The sequence below is a fragment of the Berghia stephanieae genome, chromosome 4 (assembly GCF_034508935.2).
Source record: "Berghia stephanieae isolate SIO BIC M18660-M18661 chromosome 4, UCSD_Bste_1.3, whole genome shotgun sequence".
Taxonomy (NCBI): Eukaryota; Metazoa; Mollusca; class Gastropoda; order Nudibranchia; family Aeolidiidae; genus Berghia; species Berghia stephanieae.
In genome coordinates, this window is record NC_088363.1 from 70,049,083 (window position 1) to 70,062,341 (window position 13,259).

Here is a 13,259-nt window from a genome sequence, read left to right on the forward strand (position 1 = left end):
CAAGGGTGAGGTGGTTTGGGGGTATTCAAACACAAGTACACAAGTTATTTCATAGACAACTTTGTACTTACTTTGAAAAACTGAAATAAGTGTAGAGCATTTCATTTGCATAATATATATACCTTACCTTACCCGGGTTCCATCTCTTTCCAGAGGTCGGATGTCATGGCCTTCCATCCTTCACGGTCCATTGCAGCCTCGTTACAGTCTGCCATGCGCCGTCCTGTAGCTTCCTTGATGCCATCTGTCCAGGATTTCCTTTGTCTTCCTCTGCCCCTCTTTCCTTCAATTCTTCCCTCCATTATCCTTTTTTCGAGACTATCATGTCTTCGCATATGTCCAAAATATGACAGCTTTTTGTGCTTCACAGTCAAAAGAAGTTCTTTTTGTTTTTGGCCCATTAGGTCGAGGACTTCGATGTTTGTTTTTCTTGCTGTCCAAGGTATTTTCAGTATTCTCCTGTACGTCCACATCTCAAAAGCTTCAATACGTTGTTCTGTCTGTGCGGTTAGTGTCCACGTTTCACAACCATAAAAGAAAATGGACCACACATAGCATTTGGTGCATCTCATTCGTGTTCTGATGGAGATATTTGTGTTTTGAGGATTGGCTTTAGTTTCATGAACGCATTTTTGGCCAGCATTATTCGTCTCCTGATCTCTTTGTCAGACTTTGCATCGGATGTTACCAACTGCCCCAAGTACGTGAACTCCTTTACTTGTTCCACTGGACACTCTTCTATTTCTATATCTATGTCTATGGGCTCTTTCTTTTTTGTTAACACCATTGTTTTTGTCTTCTTCGCATTCATGAACAGCCCCTTTTCTTTACTCTCTTCGTTCACTTTTGAAATTAGCTTCTGTAGGTCTTCCTTACTTTCCGCCAACAGGACAGTATCGTCAGCGTAACGTAGATTGTTGATGTTGTGGCCACCAACCTTCAACCCTTGTGCTGTTTCTACTTGCCGAAAAATAGACTCTGTGTATAAATTAAACAAGCAAGGAGACATAACACATCCCTGGCGCACTCCTTTCTTGATTTCAATTGCATCTGTTGTATCTGCCTGCACTTTTATCTGAGCCTTTTGCTGCCAGTACAGATTAGCGATTAGAGCCACATCATTCTCTTCCACACCTATTGCCACAAGGTCCTGGATAATATATATAAAAAATAAAATAATCAAAGGACACTATACGTTGCCACTCTTTATTCCTTGACAAGTGTGCCTAACGGCCGGTGCGTTACATCAGTGGGGTCTAACTTCCTGTCCAATATGTCCACGCTGTGGACAAGAACCCGAAACGGCAGAGCATCTAGTCGAAAGGTGTGTTGTGACGATGCTACCAGGCGGGTTCGCGACGGTGCACGAATGCGGACCGGATTTTGCTGATTGGGTCGACCGTCATAACATAATAGTGTGAAGCATAAGAAGCTGCTGCCTTTCCCATTAAAATGATTATACTATCCCGTAGCGTTTGTAACCGTACACAATAGTAAAAACGCGCACGCAAGTCCTTGATCCAGCAACAGTCAACTCGATATATCGGTGCGAGTATCGATCGATATGATTAGTTACGTTATTCAATAACTACTGCTCACCCAGCTATATCATGTGTATTCCACGGGTAATCCATCTGCCTGCTTCTCTCTCCCAGTCTATCTATCTATCTATCTATCTATCTATCTATCTATCTATCTATCTATCTATCTATCTATCTATCTATCTGTCTGTCTGTCTGTCTGTCTGTCTTGTCTGTCTGTCTGTCTGTCTGTCTGTCCCTCGTCTGTCTGTCTGTCTGTCTGTCTGTCTGTCTGTCTGTCTATCGTCGGTCGTTCGGTCGTCGTCGTCGGTCGTCGGTCGGTCTGTCGTCTGTGTCTGTCGGTCTGTCTGTCTGTCTGTCTGTCTGTCTGTCTGTCTGTATATCTATTTATTTATCTTATCTATCTATCTATCTATCTATCTATCTATCTATCTATCTATCTATCTATCTATCTATCTATCTATCTATCTATTGTCTGTCTTGTCTGTCTGTTTGTCTATCTATCTATCTATCTATCTATCTATCTATCTTCTATCTATCTATCTATCTATCTATCTATCTATGTGTCTGTCTCTCTCTCTATCTATCTCCTATCTATCTATCTATCTATCTGTCTATCTTTCTATCTATCTGTCTGTCTGTCTGTCTGTCTGTCTGTTTCTGTCTGTCTTTGTCTGTCTGTCTGTCTGTCTATCTGTCTTCTTCTATCTTCTATCTATCTATCTGTCTGTTCTTCTTGTCTGTCTGTCTGTCTGTCTATCTATCTATCTATCTTCTATCTTTCTATCTATCTATCTTCTATCTATCTATCTTCTATCTATTCTATCTATCTATCTATCTATCTATCTATCTATCTATCTTCTATCTATCTATCTATCTATCTATCTATTCTATCTATCTATCTATCTATCTCTATCTATCTATCTATCTATCATCTATCTATCTATCTATCTACTTCTATCTATCTATCTACTCTTCTTCTTCTTCTATCTATCTTTTCTTCTTCTCTCTTCTCTATCTATCTATCTTCTTCTATCTATCTATCGCTTCTCTCTATCTCCTTCTATCTTCTATCTATCTTTATCTATCTATCTATCTCTATCTATCTATCTATCTATCTATCTACTATCTATCTTCTCTTCTTCTTCTTATCTTCTGTCTGTCTTTGCTTATCTATCTGTCTTGTCTTCTGTCTGTCTTCTGTCTCTTCTGTCTTTTCTATCTATTCTATCTCTTCTATCTTATGTCTATCTCTTCTATCTATCTATCTTCTTCTATCTATCTATCTATCTATCTATCTATCTATCTATCTAACTAATCATCTATATATCTGTCTGTTTGCCTATCTATCTATCGACCCCCCTCTCTCTCTCTTTCTCTTCGCTCTCCCTCCTTCTCTTTCTCTCTTCTTCTCTCTCTCTCTCTCTCTTCTCTCTTCTTCTCTCCTCGCTCTTCGCTGCTCTCTCTTCCTTCTCTTCTCCCTCTTCTGTCTGTCTTCTTCTCTTTTCTTCTTCTTCTTCTTCTTCTTCTTCTTTTCTTCTTCTTCTTCTTCTTCTTCTTCTTCTTCTTCTTCTTCTTTTTTCTTCTTCTTCTTCTCTCTCTTCTTCTTCTTCTTTTCTTCTTCTTCTTCTTCTTCTTCTTCTTCTTCTTCTTCTTCTTCTTCTTCTTCTTCTTCTTCTTCTTCTTCTTCTTCTTCTTCTTCTTCTTCTTCTTCTTCTTCTTCTTCTTCTTCTTTCTTCTTCTTCTTCTTTCTTCTTCTTCTTCTTCTTCTTCTTCTTCTTTTCTTCTTCTTCTTCTTCTTCTTCTTCTTTTCTTCTTCTTCTTCTTCTTCTTTTCTTCTTCTTCTTCTTCTTCTTTCTTCTTCTTTCTTCTTCTTCTTCTTCTTTTCTTTCTTCTTCTTCTTCTTCTTCTTCTCTCTTCTCTTCTTCTTCTTTTTCTTCTTCTTCTCTTCTTCTTCTTCTTCTTCTTCTTCTTCTTCTTCTTCTTCTTCTTCTTCTTCTTCTTCTTCTTCTTCTTCTTCTTCTTCTTCTTCTTCTTCTTCTTCTTCTTCTCTCTCTGTATGTCGCTCCGTTTCTTTCTCTTAACGTCCACCTCACTGTCCGTTTGCCTCTTTTCTCTTTCTTTCTATCTTTTTGTTTCGTTCTTCCTTTGTTTGTCTCCTTACTTGACTTTTTCTCTTTCTCGACTTTTTCTTTCGAAAACCCGAGCTCACCATGTTTTTGTCGCTGACTTCATTTAAGCCTCTTTGTTTATTCTCTCACCCTGAATGCCACCCACTACTCTCTCAATTTCTTTCAACTCTCTTATTCGTCCCGTATATCTCCCTCTTTCTCTCTCGCACTCCCACATACACACACTCAGCACACGCACGCACACACACACACACACACACACGCGCTATCTCTCTCTCTCTATCATTCTTTCTCATACTCATCCTCTCTCCTCTCTCTCATGTTGAATACTCCATCCTCTGCTTTTATTCTCGTCCTTCTTTCGATCACCCCCTCTCCTTCTCTGTCTCCTTCCCTCTACCTTCCTCCTCTTCTCTGTCTCTTCTCTTTCTTAATTGCCCCAAAGTATACGATTGCTTTCCTCGGGCCATATTGTTTATTTTTAAAGTGTTTCATCAATAAGTAACGTCACATCTCCTTTCATCAGCCTAATGGCTCGTTACTGTACAATTTCCTGTTTTAGCTACTGTGTTATGCTATGTATTTTCGAGATGAAATTATTACTGCAATCGACTTGGATAAGAGTGGTGTAATAAAATAATACATTACCGAACCGCACAACACGCTGAATTGATTACACAAATTGCAGGGCAATACTCGTGCCTACGTTGATTGATGGGGAGGGAAATAAAAACAAGAATAGAAATTCAGACGACTGTTGTATCTTGCCAAGACCAGGTCACAATGACATATTATCCTGGATCGAGACAATCTGTAAAGTTGAAAGACAAAGAAAACATGGGGCAGATATTTGTTTGTTATCTCTTTTAAAGAAAATACAAGGACAAGCGTGGGGTTTTGTTTATTTGTTTTTTGTTGTATTTTTAAAAAAAAATAAATTTAGCTTTAATTCATATTGGTTTTAATGCTGTTGTTATTCGTTATTGTCGTAAATGCTCAGTAAGTTATTTTCGAAAAAAATAGCAACATTAGATCTGCTAAAAACCCGTAGATCTCCGAGATCAATTTTTGTAGTCGTTATAGATACTTTTGCTAAAAGTGGATGCATCAAAGACAAGCGTGGAAACACCATCATGGACAAAGACTGCATTCTAAACAGATGGTCAGAATATATTGAAGAACTTTTTTTTGATAATCGAGGAGAAATGCCTATGATAAAAGAACTGGAAGGGCCTTCTATAATGAAAGATGAAGTTAGGAACGTCATGAAAAGCATGAAAAATGGAAAAGCTGCAGGACCTGATGCCATAACAATTGAAGCCTTGACTGGCCTGGGTGAATGGGAGATTGAATTCATCACAAACCTTCTAAATCAAGTGTATGACACAGGAAAAATGCCAACTGATATGAAACGATCCATTTTTATAGCACTACCAAAAAAGCCAGGGGCAGTTGATTGTGAACAACACAGAACTATTAGCCTAATGAGCCACCTCACAAAAATTCTTTTGAAGATAATTTTACTAAGAATAAGAAATAAAATACGACCTGAAATTGGGGAGATGCAATTTGGTTTGTTGAGGACAAGGGTACCAGAAATGGAATATTCACATTATCAATGCTGATGGAAAGATGTATTGAAGTAAATAAAGATCTGTATATGTGTTTCATCGACTATTCAAAAGCCTTTGATAAAGTACAACACGAAAAACTATTCAAAATTCTATCATCCTTGGACATTGATGGTAAAGATTTAAGAATATTACGGAATTTGTACTGGGAACAAGAAGCAGCAATGCGTGTTGACAACGAGCTAAGCAGTTTTACACCTATTAGAAGAGGAGTTAGGCAGGGGTGTGTTTTGTCTCCAGATTTATTCAACCTCTATAGTGAAATGATATTAAGAGATATCGAACATAAGAAGGGGGTGTGTATTGGAGGAAAGAATGTAACAAATCTGAGGTATGCAGATGATACGGTTCTACTGGCAGAATCTGAACATGAACTACAAGAATTACTGGATGTTGTAGTCAGGAGTAGTGAAAATATGGGACTGGAACTGAATATATCTAAAACAGAATGTATGACGGTATCTAAAAATAATAACCCACCAGCCTGTGTAATAACAAGCAGAGGACAAACAATACAACAAGTTGAATGTTTCAAATATTTAGGCTTCAATGTAACATCCAATGGAAAATCAGATTGTGAAATAAAGAAAAGAATAGGTATGGCGAAGAATGCATTCAACCAGCTGCATACAATTATGAAAAACAGGAATATTAGCATGAAAACAAAAATCAGAGTCCTGGATTGCTATGTACTGTCTGTGCTGCTATATGGTTGTGAGAGCTGGACCATAAACAAGACCATGGTTAAAAGACTGGAGGCAGTGGAAATGTGGTTTTACAGAAGAATGATGAGGGTGTCATGGATGGAAAGGAAAAGAAATGAAGAAATTTTAGAAATGGCCAACAGAAAAAGATCACTGATAACAAAAATCATCAAACGCCAAATGGAATTTTTAGGACACATTATCCGCCACCTTGGTTTGGAAATACTCGCCTTGACTGGAAAGATGAATGGAAAAAGAATAAGAGGAAGACAAAGAATAACGTATTTGAAAGGGATAAGAACTTGGACAGATGAAGCTGAGAAAGGTGGCGCTGCTTTAATAGAATTGGCAAGAGATAGATCAGCTTGGCGGAAGATGACCTCCGACGTCTGCTTCAGATATGGAACTACATAAAAAAATCAAAGATTGCTCGTAAGTACACTTCACATACCAATTTTTCCTTCGTATAGGTTGGAGGAACACATTCAAAGACCTGGTTCTTATATAGTATCATTATTTATTATGTTTTTAGGGTGGAGGGGGGGGGGGGCGGTAGACCAGATTGGATCCCCTCTCTCCAAGTTAGGAATTAAAAAATGAAATTTTAGAGAAAAATTGATTTGAATGATTGCATTTCTACTCAGAAATGGATACTGTATGCCCAAACTGAATTATGCAAGATAATTGTATGTCTGCCTTAAGCATTATAAAGATATAAGTCATATAATGATAAAAATCACGCTCATGCAATTGATAGGTTTTGTTTCTCCAAATCAAGAAGTTTATAGTTTTTTCTTTAAAAAAAAATTAAAATTCCAATTTTTTTGGTATGCTCTTGCCAGAATCCAGTGATAGTTCTATGATTTTCCCCCCATAAATGTAGGGATGTCTGTAGTACATATTTTTCCATTTCCATACATACATTCGTGGATTGAGGTCAATCTGCCACGGACGTGAAAGGTAAAATGTGTAGCTTTTTGGTAAAATTAATGGCTTTAAAAGAAAAATAGAATAAAAACCATCAAACGAACAAAGGAATTTTCATTTATTTATTTATTCATTTACATTTTATTTATTTATTTATTTATTTACTTATTAGTTTATTTATTCATGCATTTATTTATTGATTTAAGTTCTTATTATTTTTTTTCCTTTTGTCACAATCCCTACGTAAGCGTCTTTAAACAAAGAGCAGCCACGCCATACCATGATTGTCTCAGGATTTATTTTTTGCAAAAAATAGGCTTTGTGTTTTGCAGCGTGCGAATATATTTTCTTGAGGATGGATGTATTTGTGTGTTTGTGTGTGTGTGTGTGTGTATGTGATAGATAGATAGATAGATAGAGAGAGAGAGAGAGAGAGAGAGAGAGAGGGGAAGATAAGGAGAGAGAGAGAGAGAGAGAGAGAGAGAGAGAGAGAGAGAGATGTTGGAAGGAGAGGGATAGACGACAGATTGAATAATTTGTAGATTGTCAGACACACAAACACACAGTCAGGAATAGACAACAATAGAAGTTATAAGGAGAGGAGACGAGAGAGAGAGAGAGAGAGAGAGAGAGAGAGAGAGAGAGAGAGAGAGAGAGAGAGAGAGAGAGAGGGAGACAGAGGGAGACAGAGAGAGAGAGAGAGATAGTTTAAATGGTTTTTATATTAATTATTCGATGATTTTTGCCAATTACTTTGATGACCTCGCGCGTGTAATGTCATTGTATTTGAAGATCAAAAGCGGCGCGTATTGATTATATATCGCGGAATTTCGCTCTATATTTTGGCGTGTGAGGTAATTCGGATACACGTGTTTGGACGCTATAATAAGACAATTACCAACATTCTGCCCGCCAAAGCAATTGCATGCTACTCACATAATTAGGGGTAAATGGTTATCCTAATGGTTTTAGTCAAGAGAATGAATGGAATTGATGGCACTCGACTCTTTGCTATTGCTTTTTTTTTTAAAAATGATCGCAAGTATGGTGATTGGTTCTCACTCAACGGATTTTTATTGAAACAGACGAAACGTTAAAAGTTAGAAATAGTTATTTTGGTTTTATTTCTAGTATTAGTGCGATTCATGCACAGCTTCAAGTAGCTCGAGGTAATGGATGATTTTTACAATAATAACAAAGAGCTGAGTGGAGTCAACTTCATTCATTTTATCCATTTCTTGTTTTGTTTTAAGTGCAGGGTTCAAATTTCGTTCATTAAAAGGTATGGCTGAAAAACTTGTTCTTCAAATGTGACCCACCGTCCCACAGCGAGAGGACAAATTAATAATTATATCATTTTGATTATGCACCTCTTGTATTTGAAAACTTCGGTTTGAAAGGTTATACTGTACAAAAATTACATGGACAAAGAAGTTTAGATTCAGTGACATTATCGCAATCTAACCCCCCCCCCCCCCACCCCCCACTTTGAGACTTTGGGTGACACTTATGGATCGATTGAAATGACCCTCAACATTGTCAAACAACATTTTTAGAAATATCAAGCTTGAGGATTTTTGACAAGTTCAAAGTCATTTTAATCAATCAAAATTTGAAGTAAAAGTTGTTTTTTGTTTTGTTTTTTTCTCTCCCCCAAATGATTATTTTTTTTTAAAAAGAAAAGAAATATTTTGTCACTGAGAGGAAACGCAGTATTTGAGGGATTGAAAGGTAGGCTGTAGGTGCTGGGTTTTTAAAGATTTGAAAAAGTGTGTATGAAACAATGCCAGATATTTTTTCTTTTTGTTTTGTCTATCGCTGTTTCATACACACTTTTTTCAGATTGTTATCATACACCAGGGCATGCTCCCCAATGTGTCACTGTGTTGGTTATGGGATGTGAGTGTAAGGTAGTTTAGAACAAAATTACATTTTTAATGCTTTAAATGACTGACTCTGTCGACTTAGTATCACTGTCAATGCGCGTATCCTGAGGAGGTGGGGGGGGGGGGGGTGTATTATAGTAATAGTCCAGATGTTTGTGGTACCATGATAGTAATGTTTACCAACTACATTCGTATCGGTTGCAAGTTGCTTATTCACTTTTGTTCGAGTCCCAGAACCTGACAAATGACAGGTTCCAATACTACCCTTAGCGGTCCGAGAAACGCTGTCCACAAAGATACCAATAATTTGTAAATTAAACCCAGCAAAGGGAGATAAGAGTATTTGTCGGTTTTGGGGGGAAAAAGACCTGTGATGAAACGGGACTGGGTTCACAGAGCTAATACAAAATCGATATTTGATGGCTGTTTTCCAGAATCGATACCATCGTCATCATGTTTCATCATAGCACGAGGCACCAGTCACCAAGAATTCTGGCACTAGTATAACCGTTATTCATCATTGTATTACCGTTCAGGGAGGGGTTGGAGTGAGGCAGAGCTGCTAACCTCTATAATGTATATCAAATGCGGGGGGGGGGGGAAGATAAGTAAGAAAGAAATAATAAAATAAAACTAATGGTTTGCATGGCTCGAATATAATCGAGCCACTACCACCACCATTACCATCACCACCACCACCACCAACACCATCGTCGTCATCATCATCATCATCATCATCATCATCATCATCATCATCATCAACATCAACATCATCATCATCATCATCATCATCATCATCATCATCATCATCACCATCATCATCATCATCATCATCACCACCACCCCAATACCACCACCACCACCAACAACAACAACAGCAACAACATCATCATCATCATCATCATCATCATCATCATCATCATCATCATCATCATCATCATCATCATCATCATCAACAATAACAACCACATCGCCTTCTTCACCACCACCACCCTCCTCGTCATCAATTCTATCCTGGTTACCGTGGTTGTCATTTTATATCCATCTATGTCTTGTTCATAACGTCCCCAATAATGCTCTCTATTAAATACGGACTATTCGCCATTTTCTGGACAGAATGTTGATAATCCACCCTTAGAGTTTTGTTATATATTTTGTTCCACTTGTTTTCGTGTGAACCTTACTCATTCCTGATGTTTTCATGGCAACATTATGCGAAGAACCAAATTTATTGCGTTTGTGTGGTCTTTAGGGTGTATGAGTTGATGTCGGGATGGCACGGATCCACGTAAGATGAGACGAAACAGACCTATTACGCAGAAATGTGACGCTTATATTGTCTTTTATGTGCTGTTTTTGAGTGTGTGCGAGAGAGAGAGAGAGATAGAGAGAGAGAGAGAGAGAGAGAGAGAGAGAGAGAGAGAGAGAGAGAGAGGGAGGGAGGGAGGGAGGGAGGGAGGGAGGGAGTTTTGGTTTTTGTGCTTTGTTTATACACGTTAATTTTTTTAGCTGTAGCATTAATAATGCTATGTATTGCTCCCTCCCCACACCCACTCTGCAATTCAAGGCAACTTATACTGTGGAGGATCAGAAAATGTCCTCTATTCAGACCTGCCATCTCTCACGATTTTATCGGGAACTTCCTGACATATCCTGATTGCCAAATGTTTTGCTTGAAAACATAATTATTAATATAAAGAAAATTGCACAAAATTACGCTTTTGAAATTGACAAATTTTCAACAAATTAGATCTTATTATGCGTTGCATTATGGATCTTTTCTGTCTTAAGAAACGAACAGTTTTCAAAGATTTAATTAATGTGGGGAAAATGCGTACGATGATGCTATATAAAAAAAGTTAATAATATTTTAAATTGTTTCTGCCGTATTGACTAGACAATTAGTTAAACTAGCATTGCACAATTCTGAGGTAGTTCTTGTTTTCCAATCAAACAATTCTTTTAGTATAGTGAAAGTAAAAAAGCTCAAACAAAACCAAACATTTAATTTGCCAACAGAATTTCAGCATTTTACTATGGATAGCCACATATTCTACTTACGTAATTGGAGATGTGCAGGGACGGAACGATGGTACTCCTTTTTATGTTCAGTGGGCTTTGTAAGATTTTTTTGGGGTAGTCCAATTAAAAATGCGTGTTATAATCATATCCACCTTACAATGTCATACAATATTGTGGCTGTAAACACGATTGAAAAACGTTTATCTCTACACTTCCCATTTGCATTGGAACACTAATGATTGAGTTAATTTTTCTGACCATTCCCCTTTTTTTTACTCCACAGGCGCAGTCCAGACAAGATGTAGACACAACAATCTTGTCATAAAGAAATCAGCCATATCGCTTCTTTAGACAAGCTGAATCTGGAGCTATATGGATGATGCCCTTGATTAATCATCATTCAAAATAATAAAGCCCCTGCCAACAGTGCAACCAATCCGCTAATAATTGTAACCTGTTATGCCAATGCTGACCACTGAACGAACACCGTCACAATGACAGAAAGTTTGCTCAGAGACAAAAGATTCTACTGCCGAGAATGGGCATTCAGCAAACTCCTTCACTGTTTGGAGACGCGTCCGGGCTCCAAAGTCTGCGGCACCCTCGTCATGGGTGGACCTGGATGTGGCAAAACCGCTCTTGGCTGCGAAATGGTCTGGCCGACATCCCCTCAAGGAAAACAAGCGGCTCTGAACTCAAGGCTCCTTGCATTTCATTTTTGCCAAGCTCACGACTCAGCTTCTTTATCTGTTGTCAAATTCATCAACAGTCTCGTATCACAAGTCAGTAAATCGCCTCATATTAAAAATTTCGCGTCCAAAATATCTAGTCCAAATACTCAACAGCTTCTCACGACAACCGAATGTGAAAGTAATGCAGATGAAGCTTTTAAAGCAGCGTTTCTCGAACCCTTGCTTTCTTCGGAACCTCCAGAACAAACTCTCATGCTTTGGGTGGACTCCATCGATGAGTCCTATCTCCAGCCAGTAAGTGAAAGAGCATCATGCAGCCAGACCATTGCAGAGTTGTTAGCAGCTCACCATTCCAATTTTCCCCCTTGGCTCCTCCTCGTTTGCTCCGCACGTAAACAAAGTAAAACCGTCACCCGTATGTTTACAGGATTTCGCAAACTTAGTCTCGATGATCTTCGCAAATCGCATATTGTTCGAGACGTACAACAGTATATCCTCTGTCGACTCGACGCTGAAGAGGGATTAAGACAACATCTAAGTCGAGACACGGCTGAAATGTTGAACCAACTTCACATAAAAAGCAACGGTTGTTTCTTATATCTTGAGAAGGTTTTAGATGGCGTGGCGGAATGTTTCATTATGTTAAGAGAGGTTCGTGAAATTCCAGGCACGCTAAATGGCCTTTACTTGTGGTTGTGTCAAAGACTTTTCATGAAGAAAAACGTGGCAAAAATCCAGCCCATTTTGAATATACTCCTCGCTGCAAGGGCCCCAATGGATAAGGATGAGCTGTACAAATGTTTACTGTTTCACGATACATCACTGAGCAGAGAAGAATTTCTCTTGAGGCTGAGAATGATGAGTCGCATTCTTACCACTGGGAAAAATGATGAGCAAATTCTTTTCCACCATAGTTTCGCAGAATGGATGCTGGACGTTAAACACTGTACACAAAAGTATTTATGTGATGCGAGTCAGGGGCATGCTATGATAGCCATGAGGCAGTTGCAGTACGCCAGGGAGCTAAATGCCTACCAAGTTCAAGATTTAGCTCTTCATTTGGTGAGAGCTAACTTCCCTGATCCCATGCAGCACGAGCACCTTATTCAAATGCTCGTTTTGTCAGGAGCAAAAATAGAAAAATGTCTCAGTGTTGGTTTTCCTAAAGACCCGAAGGTATTAAAACTTTTGAATGACGCAGGAGCGAGTGTTGCTTCTATGGAGGCAAGCACTTGCAGTATTGATTCTTTGTTGGAGTCGGAAGAATTAAATGAACTGGAAGATAATTCTATTACACTTCCGGTCGATGGTACTGACGCAAACGGGCGGACACAACTTCACAACGCTGCCTATAGAGGAAATTACAAATTGGTCTCCGAGTTACTCAGTCGAGGAGCTGCTTTAGAGCTGGAAGATCGTTCTGGTCAAACGTCCCTGACCCTGGCAGCTCGTCAAGGTCATTCTGCCATTGTGACCGCTTTGCTCAAGGCCGGTGTGAATGTGGACCATGCTGATCACGAAGGTTGGACGGCTCTGAGGTCTGGGGCCTGGGCCGGCCATACCAAAGTGGTCTCATTGCTTCTGGACAAAGGTGCTGAGGTGGACCATGCAGACGGAGAACAGCGGACTGCTTTGAGGGCAGCTTGTTGGGGCGGACATGAAGACATCGTCAAACTTTTATTGGATCATGGGGTGAGTATCACTTTACATTTGAAGTCAATTGA

The 13,259-nt window shown here is 38.8% G+C and overlaps 1 protein-coding gene across 1 annotated transcript in view; it reads left to right on the forward strand.

Annotated features, from left to right (window-relative positions):
• Positions 1 to 13,259, forward strand: part of LOC144971137 (uncharacterized) — a 122,232-nt gene that overhangs the window by 66,865 nt on the left and 42,108 nt on the right. The window contains exon 3 of the mRNA XM_078911577.1: positions 11,127 to 13,227. Coding sequence (XP_078767703.1) covers positions 11,338 to 13,227 — 1,890 coding nt within the window. The 5' untranslated portion in view covers positions 11,127 to 11,337. The remainder of the gene's footprint in view (positions 1 to 11,126; positions 13,228 to 13,259) is intronic.